A 22,554-nucleotide genomic window follows, 5' to 3' on the forward strand; every position below is an offset into this window, starting at 1 on the left:
TGACTGCCTTTTTTTCCCCTTTCCAGAAATTTATGATTTGACAGGAGTTGCAATTTATTTTTATATCTGTGTATTATAAAACCACATTTTCGTTTTCAGTTGTTCTTTCCAGTGATGATGAAGGATCTTCTGAACCAAAAGAACCAGAAAAGCTGGATCTGCAGCATATGCATGACTGCACATCTGACAGTAAAGAAACAGAGCAAGAGCCTAAGTTACCTTTGGCAGAAGAGCTATTGCGAGATGAAATCGACGATGGAGGGCAGCTCTGCGTAAGCTTTAAAGTTTGTCTCTCTCTCTCGCCAACACACATGGTCCAAAAAAAGGTACTACCCACCTTATCTCTCATGTCCTGGGACCAACACAGCTACAATAATAGAGATTAAAACTTCATGTTTACTTTATACTTACAAATGGGACTTGAACCTAAAACTTACGATAAAGTGAAGTTTAGTAACTCGCTGACCAGCGTTATAGCTTTGGACATTGTGTTGCTGTACTCAAACTAATCCTGGAGCATACTGTATGTAGTCTCATACTGAGTTTGAAGAAGTGACATAGCTGTCTTTTTTCCTGTAGATGAAGCATTGCAACTGGGGTTGTTGAATAATCACATTTCATCAATGTTACTAACTCAACAAAAATTCTTCAGTCATTGCAGTTTAGTCATACTGTTAACAACAGAATACCAATAGAAATTCACTAACTATTTTGGATATTCTTTCTCCATTTTAAACATATTGATTTCAATTACAAAACAGAATACAAAGTGTGCTGTTCTCAATTTATATTTTAATACAGATATTACACTGTAAAAATGACAGACAAAATAAATGTTTTTCAATTAACCACAATACTTGTTTGAGATATAATTGCATTATTGAGAGAGTGCTATTTTCAGTACAGACTCTCTTTTTACATAGCTGCACTCTAAAATAATGTAATGGCTTAGAGCCTACACATCTTTTCCAGTCTACTACTTATTCAGCCAATTGCGAGGACAAACATGCTTGTTTAGTTTTACAGGAGATGCTGCTGCTTGTGTCTTATTTACAATGTCACCTGAAAGTGAGAACAGAATTCGCATGGCACATTTGAAACCAGCTTTGCAAAGTATTTACATGTGAGATCTTATAAACTTTCATGTGCATACTTTCATGCTTTGGCCACCATTCCAGAGGACATGCTTCCAAGCTGATTATGGGTATTTTGTTAGTTGTGTTTTATTTTGTTTTTGTTTTTTTAAACAAGAAGTGTTAATTAAATTTGTAACTGAAGTGCTTGGAGAATACTTTTAGTCTGGTGCTCTGTTTTGCCTATACCGTGCTGTATATTTCATGTTATAGCAGTCTTGGAGAATGACCCGATGCATGATTTTGGTTTTAAGAACACCATCACAAATTTGACAAAACGCAAAGACAGTACTAATGTGAGATTTCTAAAGATAGCTGCAGCATTCAACCCAAGGTTTTAGAATCTGAAGTGTCTTCCAAAATCTGATTGGGAGGAGATGTGGACCACGCTTTCTTACGAAGTAACACCCTGACATGGAAATGACAGAGCTCAAAACAACAACAATAATAGTAGTAGTAAATAATAATAATAATAATAATAATAATAATAATAAATAAAAAATTGTCCGTCTGGTGGTGGTATCTGATCCAGGTGATGAAAATAAAAATGCATCCATCTCCACTACTTTGAATTGTTATCAAACACAAACCATCGTCAACACCGACACATGTCCCTTGGAATGGTGAAGCATGAGGGGCCACATGAGTCTTTCATGCATCTGACATGTAAATATCTTGTGGCTCAAGCTACATCAGTGCCACACAAGTACATGTTCTCACTTTCAGGTGGCATTGTAAATAAGAAGCAGGCAGCATTATGTCCTGCAACAGTAAACACGCTTATTTGAGAAATTGGCTGAACAAGAAGTAGGACTGATTGGTCTTGTAGGCTCCAATGTTTCACATTGAACTGAGTGCTTTGTTCATAATGCTACAGCTGTAAGTTCAACTTGTGTGATAAAGAAATTTGCACTACAGTACTTTTATTAGGTGTATTGAAAAGACTTTTTTGTTTTTATAGTGCAAATATTTATGATAAAATAAGTACAAAGTGAGCATTGTGCACTTTGCTGTCTGTGTTGTAATTGAAATTAATATATTTGAAAAAATAGAAAACTGCCAAATATACTTAAATGTATTCTATTATTGCATAACAGTGTGATTTAATTGTAATTAATTTTTTAAATCATGCAGTAGCCCTAGCTGCAACATGCCTTGAATGTTAGCCTGAAGTGGGATTCTCTGGTTTTGATGTGAGAAGAGGGATATGTGCTTCTTTTGTACTGTATGGGTATTATTTTGGGTTATATCAGTTTGCAGAGATGCGTTTGTAAAAGCAATGTTTATATATTTGACAAAATGGCACAAACTGGGAAGACTGAGATGTCTCACTCTTTGAGAGGATAAACTTCAGAACCTGTTCTTAAGTAAATAATAACTTCTGTATATTGGCCTGTTTGAAAAATAACTTGTATAAACAACTTGACTGAATGGGGAAAATAACTTGAGTTTAGGGCTTAAAAAAAAAGCACATTCTAAGTTCTGTATTAAAATATTTCTTATTGTATAGCTTTCAGCTGATCCGCTTGAAGATGATTCTTCCACAGACTTACCTTCCTGTAATACATCCAATAAGCAGATGGAGCCAGCATTAAATATTCAGCTTACTGCGATTTATATAGGAAATATAAAAGGAACATCAACAGGTTGTGTTACGGTAAGTTGACTTTTTGTTACTTTGGGTATGTGGCTTTACAAATAAAAACTGCCAAGTTCTGCATATTATGATTAGACGTTGAAGGATGATAAATCCTGAAAGAAGACTGATAACGCTCAAATAAGACCTTCTCTCCCACTCGTGGTTTGTGTTAAGAGATGTCCATGTAACCCATCACCACCTCTGTCTTGAACTGATGTGTACCATTCAGTAAGCTGGAAGACTGTTGATATTTTCCCAGAAACACACACACACTCTAAAATTTTCAAAAAGCAAGATTAATATGGATAGACAGGACATATGAGAATGGCCACTACTGGGTCAGACTAAAGGTCCATCTAGCCCAATATCCCATCTGCTGACAGTGGCCAGTGCCAGGTTCCCCAGAGGGGTGGACCAAAGACTGTGATCAAACGTCTTGTCTCTTGCCATCCACCTCCAGCCTCTGACAAACAGGGCACCATTCCTAACCCCTGGCTAATAGCCTTTTATGGACCTAACCTCCATGAATTTAGCTAGTTCTTCTTTGAACTCTCTTATAGTCCTAGCCTTCTCAGCCTCCTCTGGCAAGTAGTTCTGCAGGTAGACTGTGCACTATGTAGAAAAGAACTTTCTTTGATTAGTTTTAAACCTGCTACCCATTAATTTCATTTGGGGTGCGCCTACACTTCCCTTCCTCTTTTGAAAGAGGCATGCAAATGAGGTATAAATTTGCATATTTGGTGTCATTTGCATATTCTGATTTCAAAAGAGCTTCTTTCAAAAGATGAAAGCCAGTGTGGATGCTGCTCTTTCGAACGTAAACGCCATCTTCGAAAGAATCCTTCTTCCCATTCAATAAAGGGAAGAAGGATTCTTTCAAAGATGGGGTTTACTTTCGAAAAAGCAGCATCTACACTGGCTTTCTTCTTTGAAAAGAAGCTCTTTTGAAATCAGAATATGCAAATGAGACCAAATACGCAAATTAATACCTCATTTGCATTTTTGATTTACCTCATTTGCATACCTCTTTCAAAAGAGGAAGGGAAGTGTAGACGCACCCTTAGTGTCCCCTAGTTATTATATTATGGGAGTAAGTGAATAACTTTTCTTTATTCACCCTCTGCACACTGCTCATCATTTTATATACCTCTATCATATCCATCCTCAGTCTCCTCTTTTCTAAACTGAAAAGTCCAGGTCTCTGTAACCTCTCCTCAGATGGGACCCATTCCAAACCCCTAATGATTTTAGTTGCCCCTTTCTGAACCTTTTCTAGTGCCAAAATGTATTTTTTGAGGTGAGGAGAACACATCTGTATGCAGTATTCAAAATGTGGGTGTACCATAGTTTTATAAAGAGGCAGTAAAATATTCTTTATTTTCTGTCCATTTTTAAATAATTCCTAACATCCTGTTTGCTTTTTTGACTGCTGCTGTACACTGTGGATGTTTTCAGAGAACTATCCATAATAACCCTGTATGTTTTCAATTATAAATAAGACTGTGGCACATTTTTTTTTTTAAATGACAGTGAGAAAGCAAAAATTGGCCTGGTCAGACATAACATCTTTTTCTTAACAGTTTAATTCTTAGCTTTCAGACTGGTAAGGAGAAGGAAAAATACAGAGTAAGTATAAAGGATAGGAGTAGTTTTCTTCAACTAGACTTCTTAATTTATAGATCTTCTGCATGTTCTGCCAGTAGATTTAAGGCTTTTTGCCCAAAGATGTGTGTGGCTTCCAGAGCTGTACCACCATATGACTGCTAATACATACGTTTTTAAATTATTTGTGTAGTACAACTAAAAAAATTAAGTTTAGGTGCCAGGATTAGGCTCCTGTATTCATATTTAGGCACTTACTTAAAAGAAACCTGGTTCTTGGGGGAGCTTCACCCTAGCCACCCGCCCTCTTGCTAATTCTCATTTACTCCATGAAGGTCTGAGATGAGGAGACATCTCTGAACATCAGTTTGATGGTGTTTAGATTCCTTAGTATGGATTTAGGAGTCTAACCTTAGGCACTCTGGCAAAAAACATTTTGCCTAAGTTCTCAAATACGTTTCTTTCAGCTTATTTAGCTGAGCAGAAAATAAAAGTTTTTAATTGTTCTGAGAAATAATGTTTTAAAATAAACTAATTTTTGTTTTAATTTTTCTTTTAAGTTCACTACAAGGTATATTAAGATCCCATTTCAAGGTAAGATACTGTGTGATGTCATGACCTCGTCTTAACAAAGCCATGTGCAAAACACTGAGAATATATTGTGTAACTTATTGTTCTGCAAGCATTTTCTCTCCTTAATTGTTTTTAATATGGCATTTATTCCAAAGTGAGTGAGTTCTTACACAATAATTAGTAGCTTCCAGGTATTTCAGTAGCATCTGTTATATTTCTAATGTATCTATTGTTCACTGTTCTGTCCTGGGCCATGATCTTGCAAAGAATTAAGCAGTATGTGCTTAATTTTAAATGCAGGAAGTTTCATTCAAGTAAATAGTGCTAGTTATGTACATGAAGTTAAGCACAGGTATAAATTGTTGCTGTCCAAGAGGAATGTGACATGTAAAAGTTAAATTAAATTCCTTAATATATGTAAGTATGGAGCTACACATCTCATAGAACTGAAAGAGACCTTGGGAGCTGATCAAGTCTAGTCCCTGCCCTCTTTGTGGGACGAAGCACCATCCCTGACTGTTTGTTTGTTTGTTCTTTTTTTAATCTATTTGCCCTGACCCCAAGTGGCCTCTTCAAGGATTGAGCTTGCAACCCTGGCTTTAGCACGCTAATGCTCAAACCACTGAACTATCCTCCCCACCCCCCCAGCTTATGATAAGGAAGTATATGCCAAAGTTATGTAATGACTTAATGTTAAATCAACTGTTCAGAGCCTTCCATGTTGAATAGTAACAGAGAAGGAGCCATGTTAGTCTATATACTATCAAAACAAAAGAGCAGTCCAGTAGCACTTTAAAGACTAGCAAAATAATTTATTAGGTGAGCTTTCATGGGACAGACCCACTTCTTCAGACCATAGCCATACCAGAACAGACTCAATATTTAAGGCATAGAGAACCAAAACAGTAATCAAAGTTGACAAATCAGAAAAAAAAATCATCAAGGTGAGCAAATCAGAGAGCAGGGGGTGGGGGGCAAGAATTAGATTAAGCCAAGTATGCGAGTAAGCGTATGCATACTTGGCTTAATCTAATTCTTGATTCCCGCCCCTCTGCTCTCTGATTTGCTCACCTCGGTAATTTTTTTCTGATTTGTCAACTTTGATTACTGTTTTGGTTCTCTATGCCTTAAATATTGAGTCTGTTCTGGTATGGCTATGGTCTGAAGAAGTGGGTCTGTCCCATGAAAGCTCATCACCTAATAAATTATTTTGCTAGTCTTTAAAGTGCTGCTTGACTGCTTTTTTGTTTCAACTGTTCGGAATGCTATAATACAATAAGGATAGAACCGCTGCTCATAGGAAATATTACTCCACCACTCTTAATTGATGACAGATTAATTGATTGAAAGAAAGTAAGTGGAGTTTGACAAAATGATGTTTAAATTTAGTAGCTAGAGAATTAACATAACTACCACTATTCTCAGCGAAAATTAAGAATTTTTATAAACAATCCCACTTTTCTGCAGTTGTTCTTTTGTATTGTAACTTTGTGTATATTTTATCTTACTATGTAATGTATTGGTGTGTGTATCTCAGTGGTAAGATCTGCTTATTTATATCCTGTTTCTTATAGTTGCTTTTAATAAGAACATAGAGTTGTCAGTGGATACCCTACATCTAAGAAAGTTTGGCCTTTGGAGGAGTAATGAAGACTGTCACTCTTCATGGAGTAACACTTTCATTTTCCTTTGGCTGTCTGCAGACTACGTAGAAAAGATTGAAAAACAATTAGAAATGTCTGTTTTAAGCAAGCCATGTGAGTATGATGGGGCTGTTAACTGGCCCTTTTAAGGCATGAAAAACATTGCTGTACATGAGCATGCACTTGAGGCTATTTCAAATTTAATATGAGAAACAGAAAATCATTACTTTTAAAAAAGTAAACAAGGGGTCAGTTTTGCTTTCTGAAAAATTGTTTAGTTGACTTTCCTTAAAAAGGGAAGTAAAATTAATCTAATGTAACACAAAATTTCAACAAATTAATGGCATAGTCCAAGGCTCACTGGAGCTGGTGAGAAGGCATGTGAAAAGTACAGAAATAGTGTGCCTCTGATCTAGGCAACATTGTATTCTGCCTATGGATGGTGTGATGCTGCTCAGAAAGCCAGGCAAACAGGTTAGCAATCCTACCTTTGGCTCTTTTCTCCTTCGACCGGGCAGCAAAACTGTCTGGTTCTCTCTCGTGCCATGTGTGAAACAACTTCAGTAGACTTGGACTCTGCCAGAGGACTCTGCCTACTCTGAGCTACTTTCTACTTATGTCTCTTCAGTTTGGGGCTCAGCACCCAAATAATTTGTAGTGGCTCACATGGAGTAGCACTTTCTGGTGGAGCTTTTGTGGCATCATGCTGCAGCCTAAGGTCCCTCTGACAGGGAGTGTCTATCTCCACATTGTCTTTTACAGTCAACTCTTAACATATCAGTCACTGCTGGATGCTTCCCAGTTTCCTCACAGTCTCTCTTGGTCAGTGACACAGAGTTTCTTTCCCATCGACTGTCATGGTGCTCAGGCTTGTATTGAATCTCCCCTCATGTAAAGAGAGAGAGTGACTTCCTGCCTCTCTTTGCTGGTCAGCCCTGAACTGAGCCAGGGTCTGTCTATCCTTCTGCCTATCCCCTGCCCTGCACTAGTCTGTCATTAGCTGTGGGTATAGCAGGGTGGGGTTATCTGGAGCCATCATCCCTTTAATCCCTTTTCTGCGGGTTGGAGAGTTCTCTGCTCCATAACTTGTGGCTTTCAGAGTCAGGCTCACTACAAGAAGCATCTGTTTAAGAGTAGATAAGATGTTCTCCAGGGATTCTATCTCCTGGTGGTGAATATGCAAGAGTAGCTTGGAAGATACCAGGGTCTTCACTGATTCTTCCATAATGATGATGTAACACCATGATGCTGTCCTGTTGGGTAAAATAGAAAAAATTTGCAAGTGGTCAAACACAGATAGATTACTTCGCTTGTTTGTATGGTCTTTTAGGCAGGGATTTGTTGTTGTTGTTTTCTAAAGCAGTGAACACATCTGTAATGCTGTGTAAGGCATAATGTGGGGATATAATTCTCCTTCATAGATTCAGAGATCTTATAAATTACGCAGAAATGAGAGAATAATTTGCAGCATATACCAACTCCTAACTTGGAGATGATGAACCATATTACTGTTGCTACCAGGAGAAAATAGGAAAAAGGATGAAAGTCAGTAATTGAAGCAACACAGGTATCTGAAACCATAATGTTTTTGACTCCAAAAATGAGTTGTTGCGTGCTCATTGTTAAAACTGTAGGGTCAGTATTCCCTGAGATTGAGTAATACTTGTAACCCATAAATGTTCTTCTTTCTATTTAAAGAGAATTTAAGGTAAGCATTTGCTTTTTTGCATGGAGTTGGGGTTTTGTAAAGGGAGAGCCTGAGTGAGACCTAGTCTGCTAAGGGAGTTAGGTCAGTTTAGCTATGTTTGGGGATGTGAAAAATCCTTATTCCTGAGTGATGTATTTTTAAAATTGAACCACTGTCACAGACAGCAGTAGAATTCTCCTGTTGTCCTAACTGCTGACACCTGAGAAGGTGGATTACTTCTGCTGATGACAGAAGGTCACTGAAGTGCTACAGCAGCAGAGCTGCAGGGGTGCCACTGAGTCACCATTGTGGTTTATGTTTAGAGGTACCCAGAAGGCTTCTGGGACCTGCGAGATGGGAGAGTCACAGGGTTCAGACTCCAGCCTAAGATCAGATGCCTGCACTGTAGTTAAAATGCTCTGCAGCCCATGCACCTCAAGCCAGAGTAGTAGTGGGGACAGGGGGAAGCAGCAAGGGGTGGTAGAGGTTTTTAGTGGGCAAGATTGTTGTAATAAACAATAAATCCAGTTTCTCCCTATAGTTCATGATTGTTATTGTCCAGCACAGTTATAATTAAAGCTCCGAGGCTCTTCTTTTGAAGACGTGCACATTTCCTTTGTGAATGAGAATGAGAGGTCAGATAGAGAGTGGTTGTTTTGTGAGAAGTGTTTTGCCTGCCGGTGATATGGTATTTTTGTTCTGTATTGTTTTCCTGTGTGGGTTCATCTGCAACTATAGTGATTGTCTGGTTTCAACCTCATAAGTGTTATTGGGGCATTCAGTGCACTTGATGAGGTATATGCTACGTGTTGTGATAGGCCTGTATTAGACCCATAGGTCTCAAAAGGTGTGTTGTGGGGGCTGTTGGTCATCTGGGGAGGAAGAGGGGATGCAGGAAGGATTTCTTTCAGGCTGTAGTTCCCATTGAGTGTGGGTTGTAATTGTTCATGATAATCTGTGGGTTTCATTGAGCTAGGTATTTGTGATGACCAGATCTAGAAATTAAAGCCAAAGTGCTTGGAGAATTTAGTTACATTGAAATTAATAGCAATTGTAAATCTAGCTCAGTATGCTGTAGTGGATATCAGTCTAAATTATTTTTAAGTATTGTTGTTTAATAGGAAATCCTAGGGAGGCACTAGGAAGATTTTTGTGCTTGGTGGTTTTGCGCCAGTTTGAAAGCATATTTACAGCGAGAGTTTTTTTTTACCTGGCATGTTGGGGGAAGGGGAGGTGTCGGGAAGTGAAAAATTCTGTTTGAGAGAGAGGGAATTTGGGTGAGGGAGGAGGTGCAGGACATCAGCTCTGAGAGGGAGTTCAGGGTTTGGAGTAAGGGAGAGGTTTTGGGGTGCTGAGTTCCGGGGGTCTCTGCAAGCAGTGACCTATCCTTGCATCCCCTAGGCAGAGGTGTGGCCTGCCAGCTCTGCCCACTGCCTCAACCCACGGGCACTGCTCCTGCACCTTCCATTGACTGCATGCAGCTCCCAGCCAATGGCAGCTGCAGAGCGGGGACAGCACACACAGCTGCCTGGTTGTGCCTCCATTTTGGAGCAGTAGGGATAGGTCACTGCTTATGGGGAGTTGCCTGAGGTTAGTGTCCCCAGGATCTGGCACCCCAAACCCACCCCTGCGCACTAACTCCCTTCCAGACCCTTCACCTACTCCCAAACCCAACTCTTACCCTTGCACTCGCTCCTACACTTTGAACCCCTCAAGGCTGTCCCTGCAGCTTCTAGCTAGAGGAATATGTTGTCACTTCCAGGGAGTCAGGCGGAGCCAGGTGGGCAGCCTGCTGGATCCGTGCCAACTGGACTATAAACCAGACTTTCTCTGAAGATTAGAAAAGCAGGTTTATAGCGCTTTCTGGTTGGTACAGGGTTGGATAACAGCTTTTATAGTGTTCACTAATCTAAAACTTGTCAAGTGTCCATAATAACTTATTTCAACAAGTCAGTGCTGTAGGCTGACCATTATATTCTATGCAGTGATTACTTAAGTTCTGCCATGTCTTGTTAGTATGTTGAAGCTTTCTTCTTTTCTTCTTACAGCCAAATCTAATGAGTTCCTTTTCCTTGAACTCTCCCAACCGCTCATGGAACGAGAACAGATTAAGCTGAATGAGGTGATTGCGGAAGTGAGCAAGAAAAACAGGTCACCAGATCTCTCTGACTTCTTGTCTTGGAGGCAGGCGTTACCTTTGTTTAAGGACTTGTCACCTGAAGAAAACTCCTTTATGAATTGTTGCCAGGCTTCATTTCAGCACCAGGTGCAGAAGGACAGCGCTCCAGTTCTCGGGGACCCCCTACCTCAGGTTAATATATTACTCTCAGAGGATTCACTGGAGTCAAGTCACTTATAGCCATTAGAGAAATCAAGCCATTTTCAGTTACCTATAGAAAATAAAAGGATCTATATACATAGTTAGGAATTTATAACATATGTTAATTTATCTTTCATAACAAGGTAATAGTTACATTCTATATTAAATGCTAGATTGTCCTTGGTTAGGTTGCACAGTAGGAAAGTTGAAGGTACCTTCTCCCATGGTACAAAACTAAAGCAAGAGCCAACCGGAACCATGATTCTTGTATTCAGGGAAGCACAAAGATCTCTTTCCTGCCTTTTTCATTTAGGTGTGAAAGCCATATGCAGTCTGGCCCTGACATGCATCTCTTTGAGGGAGAAATTTGGAAGCTGAAAGTTTTGACATTTAGGGGATTGATCAGTTCCACAATCAGACATGTTTGTGCCATTCAGTAACAATATTGGCATAGGAAGGGTGGGTTGGTCTGAGCACAAAACTAGGAGCCAAGAATTCATCTGTTCTGCTCCCTGCTTTTATGATGGCTCAGTGGCTTTTGTCAGGTCGCTGGAGGCTTGATGTGCCCAGTGACTGCAGTTCCTCACTGAAGCCAGTGGAGTGCTCAACACCTCTGACATTCCAGCCTTAGCCTTTTTGCTTCTGTTTCCTTTTCAGAAAGTTGGGGATAATGTTGCCCAACTCGCACGGCTGATTAATATTTGTTAATGATTTGGAAGAGAAAAGTGCTGTATAGGTGCCCGCTAATGTTGCTGTCTATATGAGTACTTTGACTTAATGATGGGTGTATTGATTACTGAACTGATTAAGTTGCATGTAAGTGTTAAATTTCTGTTTTTGGTAGCTTTGGCCCATAGAAGGGGGACAAAATATGAAGATTTAATGAAAAATGGGTAAATTGAATAATGAAGATTTGTTGCAGATGGTAAAACATATGAGGGTTGTTTTTACTTCTGGCCTTTGCTGTCTGTTCACTTGTGTATGAAGATGAATTTTTTGATTAGGTTTTTGTTTTCTCTTTCCACCATTAGGAACCAAAAGCAAATGTCTCCAAGCCAAGTTATGCTTTGTTGCAGAAGCAAAATCATGGTTGCTATTCCATTTCTTTGTCATCTAAGTCAGATGATGAATGGAAAGAAATAAAAGAAACTGGACCTGTTCAGAAGTATGTATACTTTTATTTAAATGAGCAGTTATACAATTTGCAATCCTAGGGTTTTTTTTGTAAGTAAATAGCTGGAATAAATTAATGGCTTTATTGATGTCTGTAAATCACTTTGAGATTTTTGGGTAAAAGGTGCTGTGTTACAGGTAAAGTATTTCTATTCTAAGTTAAGCAGATCTGTACAGGTTGAACTTCTCTAGTCTGTCACACTCTTCTCCAAGCAATGTCCATGGTCAGCCAGATGTCCACTTATCATGGATGTGGCCAGCTTTCCCATGGGCCAAAAAAGTTTGTTTACAGCCACCAGTCCAGGAAATTTTTCTAAGTGTCTTGTTAAACTACAGTTCATTTTGTTATAACATCACTTTTGTTTTCTAGCTTGATTGTTTATCCACCCCCACCCACAAAAGGAGGACTGGGTGTCACAAGAGAGGATCTAGCATGTTTAGAGTATGGAGAATTCCTCAATGATGTCATCATTGACTTCTATCTTAAGTAAGTAATAAAGGGAGGAGTAAGAGTCATTTAGATAATTAAACCTTAAAATACTGATCTTTAAACAATCTGTGGTGATTACGTAGAGCCAAAGACTTGGTCTAATTCCAGTTTTGAAATAGGCAGACCCTATTTTTAGTCTGTCTGTATTCCCTGTAAGTTCCCTGTAATTATCCCAAAGATACTGTTGTGTACACTAGAGTGGAATAGCTGTAGTGTTTCCACTGTTGAGATGAATTTACTTTAAGTGAAGTAGAGTTGCTAGGTGCCTAATTTTCCTACCAGAAAGTCCAGTTGAAAAGGGCACCTGACAGTTTTCAGGCAGATCTACTGACTGGACATCCAAAGCCCAGTTTCTGTGGGCAAGGGAGGTGCTTGGTCCTTACCTGCACCATACCCTACTCGTCTGAGGCCACTTCCTAACCTGTGTAAGGTGGCTGTTGCTCCAAACCTCAGGTCTGTAACTGAGTCCTTCCCAACCCAGGTAGGCAGGAAGAAGGGAAGAACAGCGAGTAATAAAAGGATGAAGGAACAGGAGGAAACTGGGAGTGGAGCATTGGGGCAAGGCCTCAGAGCAGAGGATTTTCTCCATTTCTGCTGGAGTGTGTTTTGTTTTTTAAATATTACAAAGTTGGCAACCCTAGAGAGAAGTTATCTTTGGATATTAAGAACAGTGCCATCGATGCGATACAAAACAGGGAGCATGACTGGTGTGGAAGATTCATCAGAGGTGCAGAGGAGAACTAAACTGAGATGGTTTCAGCAGAGCAGTGCTCCAGTGTGCAGCTATCTGAGCATGCCTCCAAGGATTCTGCTTAGGCGTCATCTACAATAGAATTAACATGAGCAGGCTCTCACTTTTCCTTCTCCTTTCCAGTCTGAAAGCTAAGAATTCATCTGTTAAGATGTTATTTGACCAGGCTAGTTTTTGCTTTCTCACTCTCATTTAAAAAAAAAAAAGTGTCTCAGTCTGATAGATAATTGAGAATGTATGTAGGTATCCCATCAATGCATATGAATCTTGCTTTTGAAAGCTTCAGAATGGGTTTCTTGGAAAATATCAGCAGCCTTCGAGCTTACTGAATGGCACACATCAGTTCAGCCGATAGGAGGTGATGAGTTACATGGACATCTCTTAATACAAATCACTAGTGAGAGAGGAGCAGGTCTTATTTAAAAGTTATCTGTCTTCTTTCAGGATTTCTCATAGTTTGAAATCTAATCATAGAAGAAAATCAAAGAAGGAAAAAGGTTATCCACTTTTCATATCCGTTCCTTAAGATGTATTGTTCCTGTCTGTTCCGTTTCCCGTCCTCCTGCCCCTCTGTCAGAGATGTTGGCAAGAAGAAACGTAGAGGACATAAGGCGGGGCCACCTGACACAGATGAGCAGAAGGTGCCACATCCAGCCTTTTGAATACCATTAAGAGAAAAGCCTCTGATGATTGTACACACTCCTGCGGTGGAATGGATTTGAGCAGCAAGTCTTAGATATCTCTAAGAACCATTTTTTATTCCACTTGCATGAAGTAGAGCATTCTCAGCACTTAACAGCATGAGGAGGCATCTTTACAAGTTTCCTTTCTCTCAAAGCTGCAGTCCTTAAAAACTTCTCAAGAAAATGGTGCTAAATTCATTGTTTCCTGATAGCTTCCAGGAATTGCTTGTAGGAGTGTAGGCTTTTATGTATTCTGCCACCTTTCAGGAACTGTCTGAAGTGGACCAATGCTTTACAAAGCCCATAAAGCAGTGAGGAGCAACCTAGGATAGTGAGTGACACCCCTTCATGTCAGTGGCTTCTTCAATGGGACTGTGCCCTTAGTAACTGTGTGTGTCGCTTGGCTAGTGCAGTGATTAACCACATAGACATAATTAAAATAGGTTAGCAGCTGTGAAAATAACAGATTACAAAATGGAAAATAACCTTGATTTAGCTAAGTATTTTATGATGATTATGTTTCAGGGGAAGGTAACTTCCACATAGAGTAGTAAAAAGCTGCCATTGTATCTTTAATAGATATCTTCTGCTGGAGAAAGCACCAAAGCAGCTTGCTGAGCGGTCACACGTTTTTAGCAGCTTTTTCTACAAGTGCCTGACCAGGACAGAAAAAAACTCTGAAGAAGATCCCAAACTTTCGTAAGTTCACTTCAACATGTCACAGTGTCACTTTTCGGATGTCAAGGCTTTGTTATTTTAGCAGACAAGTACTAATAATCATGGTCTTAATTAGAAACCAGAAAAAGAAATTAATAATGCACTGTGTTCTCCTATAGTGAATGTGCTTTGTGGATCACTCATGTTCTTTAATTAAATTATCCTTTTTCATGTAGCATTCTGTATGTTCTCAGGTCTTCTAGATATCCTACAGCTCATAGTTTAGGGTTGCAGTCATATCATAGTAATGATGTATTTTATTGAAGTTTGGATATTTGATTCTAAATACAAACAGTGCATTTCCTTTCCTCCAGATTTTTTCTGAGGTCTGGAATGCAATATGTTTTCACTTGGTTTGGTTACTCCTTTTGTTGAAGAGTCATTCAATTTTTCAGGAAGGATTTTCACTGTCTCTTTTAAAGTTAGCACATAAAGCTGCTCCATTTGTGTTATGTTTATGTAATAAACGCAAAGATTTTTTTTTTTTGTGAGAGAAATAGTCAGATTCTTTCCAGAGAAAACAAGTTGTAAATAACACTCACAGCTTCTGGAACATGATGAATTTCACCCAAAGTTGACTTGTCCATAGAACTTGACAAATCATTCAGTAGTTTTCACGTAATTCTGTGCTACATTAGAAAATCTGAAAATCAAGTTCAGATTTTCTGGCTTCATGCACGGAACCAGTAGAGATTGGTGTTCTATTTTGACTTTTTATAATGTGATCTTGGCACTCCAAGGCACTTACATTCTGTTATTTAGATTTTTGCCTCTATAAAATGGGGTAATTAACTGTACTTGTCCTCTAAAGGGGTGTTGTGTGGTTGAGTTCATGAATGCTTGCTTGTAAATCATTCAAGATCCTTGGTTCAAAATTGTTATAAAAGCCCATCTTCCATGACCCATTGCTTCATGCAGGAGTTAGAACCCCATCCTCTACTACCTGTGTAATGTAGAAAATCAGATGAGATGTTCATAATGATCCTTTCTGGCCTTAAAAATCTATGGAAAATCTAGCTCAAAAAAGTTCAACTAAAAAGACTCCGAAAATTATTCAGTGCACAGATCACGACAGTACATACCTGTAACCCGCCTGTTAGATAAATGTTGTCTCACACATACATTCTGGATGACGTGTTTTGCCGGTCTCTGCATCTCCCCGCTCTAACTGTTGAGATATTTTTTAAGACTTGCTTCCTGTCCCTGAACAGTGGTTTATGAGGGAGCTAAGTTCCTATCCGCCACATTTGTGAGCCTGTTAACATTCAGTGCATTTGAAATACATTCCCTTTAAGGATATTTAGATTGGCAACAGGGAAGTCTGGAAAAAAAAGATTCCCAGTTTCAGCTGAGAGTCTCCCATAATTGCATGACGCCAGTAGCTGTGGCTTTAAGAGGAACATCACATGCTGAATGTTGGCAAACCTGACGTAGTCACAGCAACACCTTTCCTGCTTATCGCTCCCCCCCCACCCAAAAAAAAAAAACCCCAAAAAACCAGCAGTAATTGTTTCTTTTGTATTCACAGAGTGGCACAAAGAAGACACAAAAGAGTAAGAACGTGGACTCGACATATAAACATCTTTAACAAAGATTATATCTTTGTGCCTGTTAATGAGGAGTAAGTATGACACACATGCTTTTGAAACTGTATTTTGTGGTACCATTTTATGAATCTTAAAATTCCATAGGTGTGAAATTTACCCTCAGAGGAACCAGTTAAATATCTATGGTCCAATATCTTATGATACACTAGTAATACACTTGAACCTCATTAATCCAGCAATCCTGGGAAATGGGTTATGCTATGCTATATAACTTTCTGGGCCAGGGAGGATGCTGTGGGGTCTAGGTGTGAGGGTGATGGGGTGGGGCACTTACCTGATGCTCCACTACCAGGATCACACATGGCTCCATGCCCTCTGCCACTGTGGGAGTGGCAAGGAAAAGCCTCTGGAGAAGTGTTCTGTTTCACTGCTGTTCCACCCTCTAACAGCTGAGATTGGGATCAACAGTACACAGAGCTGCATCTTCCTTCCACCCAGCCAAGATCCAAACCATGGGTGTTCCTGGATTGGGGATACCTGAATTACGGAGGTTCTAGCATAGAATAAATACCAGTAGAAGGCTAGAGTTTCCTGACTGTAGATTTAAAGCACTGAATGTCAAGAGCCTGCATTTACAATAGTGTAACAGATCAGTCTCTAACTATAGCAATTTAGGAAATTGGCAAAGTTGAAGTGGGGTGTGAAACGGAATAGATTTGTTCCGAGGTGTGCTCTCGTTATGTACCAGGGTTAGAAAGGTGAGTAGGAACACTCTTGGAACTGTTCAGTTTTTCCATGTTCTGATTCTGGCTCATTGGTCAACAAGAAAATGGTTTCCAAGACTCTGAATTATAAGTAAAATAAAGAGCAATCCTGTTCATTGTGTGGAAGATATAATTACTAAAAGCTCATCCAGATTTCGCAGTTCTGATTAAAGCTTAGTTTTTTGGGGGTCTGTTTTATTGCAGAAAGGGTTTTATGGGGGTGGGTGGGGGGGAAGTTGGTGAAGAGGGAGGTGTAAGCAATTCCCTGTAGAATTATATCTAGTATAAGCAGTACTAATATAAGGATCTGATTCTGCCCTGCCCCACATGTGGAAGTCTCATTAGAGTTGATAAATGATGTGGATGGAAGTACAGGCTGGACTTCCCTGGTCTGTCACCCTCCAGACCTGACCAGTCTCGAAAGAGGGAATTTATCAGACCAGAGGAGGTCCCCTGCCTCCATCCCCGTCAGCCTGCCACTGGCTTTGCTTCTTTTCCCCTGCCTCTGGCTCCTGTACATCCAGCCCATTTAGGCTGCTGCCTCTGGCCAGGCTATTACCAGCCCCTGTCCCCTGCTGGGCCGCCATCAGACCCAGTCTGGGTTCTGGACCCCCTGGGCTCACAAAGCACAGGCTGCTGGCCCCATCAGAGGGCTTCTGCCTGGCAGGACTCCAGCCTCTGGCCCTACTTCCACTAGCCTTCTGGCCAGGAGCTTTCTACTAGACCATGGATGTTGCCAGATCCAGAGAGTCCTGGTTTTGGGGTTCAACCTGTGCACAAAAGAGCAGCTGTAGAATGAAGTCATGTAAATGCGTTGAGGTTGGTGGAATATAATGTCAACAATATCCATGTTTTCATACCTGGCACTCATCATTTGATTAGGATATTCTGAGGGCTTGTTTGTTTGCTGAGAATGTGTATTGACAACCATGTTGTAGGAATAGTACTTAAGAAACAGGAAGGTGAGAGTTAACTTTGCAATGGTGTCATGCTGCTGAGGTGAAAATGAGTATGAGGATATGCAGATCATTGTGTTCTTCTAAACAAGCTTGGAAAAGGTCAACTGACAGACACAGTAGTGGAGCAACAACAGTGTATTAAATCCATTAGCTCATTAATTCCAAAGGCTTCCCGCAGCTTTTAAAGGACGCTTGAATACTGAATTCTGACCTTTTTTGTTTCCTTCCCATCCACATGGCAGGTCTCATTGGTATATTGCAGTCATTTGCTTTCCTTGGTTAGAAGAAGCAGTATATGAGGACTCTCCAAATCAGAGTTCACTGCAGTCCCAGACTCAGAAGTCTCCACTTCAGTCAGAAAAGAGAGAAACACCTAAAACAAACACCGTGCTGGTCTTTAAGGATAATTGGAAAGGTGAAGAAGAACCTGCTGTAAAGAACAATCTTCACTCCGAAGGTAGTGACTTTTTAAGAGAAAATGAAGAAAAAATGGTTAGAGAGCTCTAGTAATACTGCAGTGCTTTAATGAGGCACTTACCAAAGACAACTCAATTTTTTTGCAAGAAAGATATAGTGGGTTTTGCAGATTAGCATATATAGAAACATTTTCTGATCTATATGAGGGGCAGTGTTGTGTTCTTGATGCCTGTGTGCAACTTTCTGAGGTATGAATTGAAGCTGTATGTGAGATTCAGGGTATAATGTAGTCCTAAATTAGATTTCCATATTAGGGTGCTAGTCAGACTCCCCTCAAAGTCAATGGGGAAAAAAACCCAAACCTCTCATTGTTTTCAGTGCAAGTTGGTTCAAGAGAACCTTAAACAGTATTCTGCAATTAAGACATGCTTGTACTGAAGGCAACGAAGTTTATGCTCATGCCATCTTCTTTGCAATGGGGATAGAACCATTCACCAGCAAATGTAAATATTTGAGCCAAAAAGTAGGAAATAATTGTTTTTCAATTTGTCTCACACTAGGTAAAGATTGTCATAGTTCACCTCTGAACTTGAAGTCAGATGATAGTGAAGTAAGTACTTTTCGGTATTGACAATGTAGAGATTGGGATGTCTTTAGTGGTCGTCTGACACCTGTCAGATTAAAAATTGCCTTGAAAAATAAAATTTAGGACAAAACTCTCTGCCATCCTTTTAAACAATGACAGTAGTATTATATATTTGGCTGTATTGGACAAGCACATGATTGGATTTTATTTTAGCCTGGCATAATTAGATTGCTTGAATGTCATTGCTATGAAATAAAACTTACATTTTTGTAAAATTGGCTTGGCCTGTGTAGTCATACCTGACACTTGTCATGAGGGTCTTCATTAGCCAAATAGATCGACTTCTGAGAAAAGTAAATTGCTTGCAGTGAAGGAGGGTAATAATTTCCATCAATGTTTTTAACAGTTCAACTATGTAAAAATTTTATACTGAGAGCAAGTTTTTTAAAATACTGAATAAAATGATTTATTTCATTATCTAGTGAAGAACAGAGGAGACTGTTGTATATCTGGGCTCATAAATTTACATGACAGTTTTGCAAATTTTACTATCTATATCGGAGCCCCTAATGTTTTTAGGCTGAGTTATTGCTATCATAGTACCCGAGACACATTTCACTGTAGCTTCTTGATACTGCATCCTGTGACCCCAGTCTTGAGGTGTTGGGCTCTGCTTGCTCTGTTCAAGATGGACAGAGTGATAATGGAAGATGAGCTGCATTATGAATCAGAAGTGTCTTTGGGGTGGTTGGGTTCTGTAGAATGGTGGCCTCTGTAGCTGGCAGGGAGAGCAGACTGAAGCAGGGACAGTGCAGGCAGGAAGGCATCTGTTCGATTTTTAGAAAGGGTATGGGATAGGTGGTGGCTCTGTCTAATGCAAATGCAGAAAGAATTAAAAGGGTGTGACGTCCTCCATCCCTGCCTCCATGTGACTGCATAGGACCCAGTCAGAACTAGTGTCTGGTACTCCCTCTATGAAAGTATTTGAATGAGAAGGGGAAGGGAGTAGGAGTTGTCTGTGCTCCTCTGCCAGGCAATAGAACAGGTTAGATGCGAGGAAAGGGAAGTGGTGTGACCAGTAATGAGCTGATGCAGTATATTCACCTAATCTGAAACAGGAGCTGTGGAGAAATTATGACCCAGAGGGGCATGTTTGAGTCACAGTTTTTTCTTTCCGCTGCTTCTTCGGGGCTAGTCATTGCCTCTTTGAGCATAAACTCTCCATTTTAGCCCTATGTGCTTCTTTGAGTGATGGTCCTTGTATGTATTCCACGCGTATACTTCTGTACTGTGTGCTGGAGTCTGGAAATTTTTTTCTAAGCAGCATCCGTTGATCTGTGCACATGCCATGGAATTCCTTATGCCCTGAACCATGGGCACAATGGCAGTGAGGACTAATACCTCTCCCAGTTCCTTCTTACTGCTGTATGGCTTGAGTCAGAACCCTGTGTGTGCTTTGCCCTTCGTCTTCTGCAAATCTGTGAATATGATTTATCAATTGTTTAATGGCATAATAGTTCAGTGTTTTTAAAGTTAGCAGTTAGTTTAGTTACTCCCCACCTTAGGGAGCTTGTTCCTCCAAAGAGGGGCTATGCCAAGTCTGTCTGTGTCATGTCACCACCAAGTGCAGCATCTCTCGGTGTGTCCCTCCCTGAACTCAGGAGGAATGAATGTGCTGTCTGCAGAGATACTTGTGTTCTCTGAGGTGTCTGGTCACTCTTTGTACTCCATTACCGTCCTCCATCCCCAATGTTGCAGATCATCTCTAGATTCATGGTAAGAAAAGGAGCTGAAGGGGCATTGTTCCATTCTGCCCTTTGTGCCTTCTGCACTACATAGGTGCAGACCCAAGGCCACTACTTACTAAAAATTTCCAGAGTCAGCTGCATGGTGTGCAGTATGTACCTGTGTGTCGAATATAGATAGGGACCACACATTTCAAAGAGCCTCCAGTACAGGTAAATTGTCGTTAACTTGAAAATGTCACTTTTTGGATAAGTACACTTAATCTGTATGTTTCTGGAATGATGGCTATAAACATCAGCATGGGAGCAGCAAAACCACTGATTGTTTTTTATAGGATTTTTGAAGACAAAAAATACTATTTAATGAATCTTCTTTTAGAATTTTATCATTTCAAAATTCATGTTGAAGTCCCTTTTCATTCTCAATGAAATACATTCATATTTGATTGTTTTTAATATATCAAAGGCATTTCGGCTTTGTGATCACTTTGTTACACGTGAACTTATCCAATTGGGCTTTAGCTTATTAAAATATGAAGTCATTTTGTGGTTTTCTTGGATACAACTTGTAAAACTTATTAATTTTTTTTCAGAGCTCTTTAAGCAATTCCAAATTAAGGAAAGTTTGTAAGAGGTAGGTTTACGCTTTAATAATAATATGCCAACAGAGTAACGTCCATATTCGGTAATTTGGTGGAAACACTGAGCTCTGCACATAGTAAGGGTTACCTTTAAGGGTGCTTTGTTCAGGTTTCCTGGTTGATTGCTTGACTTTTCTACTCATTACTACCTAAACTGAGTCATAAATAAAAATCTCTTTTGCCACTCAATTTATATGCCAATGAACGATTAAGCTGATTTTTGGTTTTGCTGTCAACAGGCCTTGTATACTCATCTTGGATTCCTTGAAAGCAGGTTCTCTGCAGAATACAGTTCAGATCTTGAGAGAGTGAGTAACAGTTGCTTTGGTTTTATTCTTATGTTAGAAAGAAACATTGTCTGGGCAGATTTTAAATCCAAAATGTGTGATTTACATTCTTTTAAAAATTGTACAAAACTTGGGAACAGTAGAAAACTTTAATCAACAGCCTGCAATGCAAACTTCTGTTGTTGAGTTGTAAAGCTCTCTCTGCAGGGTTGACATAATTACAAGCCCACTTCATTATCCTCTCTAAGTATAGTGTGCAATGGGGGAAAAAAAAAAGTATGCTAGACTCTTCTTTAAAGCTCCATTTCAGTAATCTAAGGTATTATGATAATACAGCTCAAGTATGTTGTTGGTACGTAATTCATTTAAACCAGTAGTGCTGTTTTTAAATGGCCAGTTTTTCAGAAAATCTTTCAGTTCTGTGAGCGCACAATGACAGTTCAGTGTTGCATGCTGTCAAGGCTGTTCCCTACACTGACATTCCAAGTGGAGAAGGTGGGGGTCCGCAAGAGACTTTAAAAATACTTGGCTTCTATTGGCTTTTGATTAAAAGCTTCCCAAGGTCACAGATTTCCTGATCATGGGAGTGGCTGCTGCCACCCAAGTGAGAAAACCCCTCTTTAGAACCCTGAAGCCATATTTAGGATATCTCCCTGTGGGGTAATCCCAAGCTCTTAACCCTCCCTTTGGAGAGAGCGTGAAAACAAAAAGGAAGATATTAACCTGCAGTCTGATAGCTGACCTTTCAGTCTTAGACATGCATATACACAGACACTTCTCTAGGACACAGGAATCAAGTCATTGCTTTAAAAAAGGGTGATGTATTAACCCAACAAAAGATATACGTGATAAAGCATACTTGGTTGCTAGGTTCTCTGTGCCTTAAATATTGAGTCTGTTCTCGTATGGCTATGATCTGAAGAAGTGAGTCTGTCCCATGAAAGCTCATCACCTAATAAATTATTTTGTTACTCTTTAAAGTGCTACTGGACTGCTTTTTTGTTTTGGTTGCCAGGTGTTACAGAGCAAATAAAAACGGTCAATTAAAGCTGAGAGAATGACTTCTCTGGAAGTCAGTTAAAAAGTTACAATGCACAGGGGTACAGCAGCCGGCCTGAGAAGTCCTGCACCAAACTCAAAATAAGAAAATAACTTGATCGCATCTGACTAAACATTTCCTTTTTACTTACATATTGG

At 39.7% G+C, this 22,554-nt stretch overlaps 1 protein-coding gene across 12 annotated transcripts in view; it reads left to right on the forward strand.

The window, feature by feature from the left end:
• Window positions 1-22,554, forward strand: part of SENP7 (SUMO specific peptidase 7) — a 78,077-nt gene that overhangs the window by 48,025 nt on the left and 7,498 nt on the right. For all 12 annotated transcript variants that reach the window (XR_012646205.1, XR_012646203.1, XR_012646204.1 and 9 more), the window contains 13 exons: window positions 100-272; window positions 2,644-2,790; window positions 4,935-4,968; window positions 6,522-6,704; window positions 10,326-10,588; window positions 11,629-11,762; window positions 12,141-12,257; window positions 14,274-14,393; window positions 15,940-16,032; window positions 17,924-18,138; window positions 18,659-18,708; window positions 21,023-21,063; window positions 21,310-21,378. Coding sequence is in view for 9 of the 12 variants with exons in the window: in XM_074999286.1 (XP_074855387.1) it covers window positions 100-272; window positions 2,644-2,790; window positions 4,935-4,968; window positions 6,522-6,704; window positions 10,326-10,588; window positions 11,629-11,762; window positions 12,141-12,257; window positions 14,274-14,393; window positions 15,940-16,032; window positions 17,924-18,138; window positions 18,659-18,708; window positions 21,023-21,063; window positions 21,310-21,378 (1,639 nt within the window). In the remaining 3 variants the exon portion in view is untranslated. The remainder of the gene's footprint in view (window positions 1-99; window positions 273-2,643; window positions 2,791-4,934; window positions 4,969-6,521; window positions 6,705-10,325; window positions 10,589-11,628; window positions 11,763-12,140; window positions 12,258-14,273; window positions 14,394-15,939; window positions 16,033-17,923; window positions 18,139-18,658; window positions 18,709-21,022; window positions 21,064-21,309; window positions 21,379-22,554) is intronic.

This window comes from Carettochelys insculpta, chromosome 1 (genome assembly GCF_033958435.1).
Source record: "Carettochelys insculpta isolate YL-2023 chromosome 1, ASM3395843v1, whole genome shotgun sequence".
NCBI lineage: Eukaryota > Metazoa > Chordata > Testudines > Carettochelyidae > Carettochelys > Carettochelys insculpta.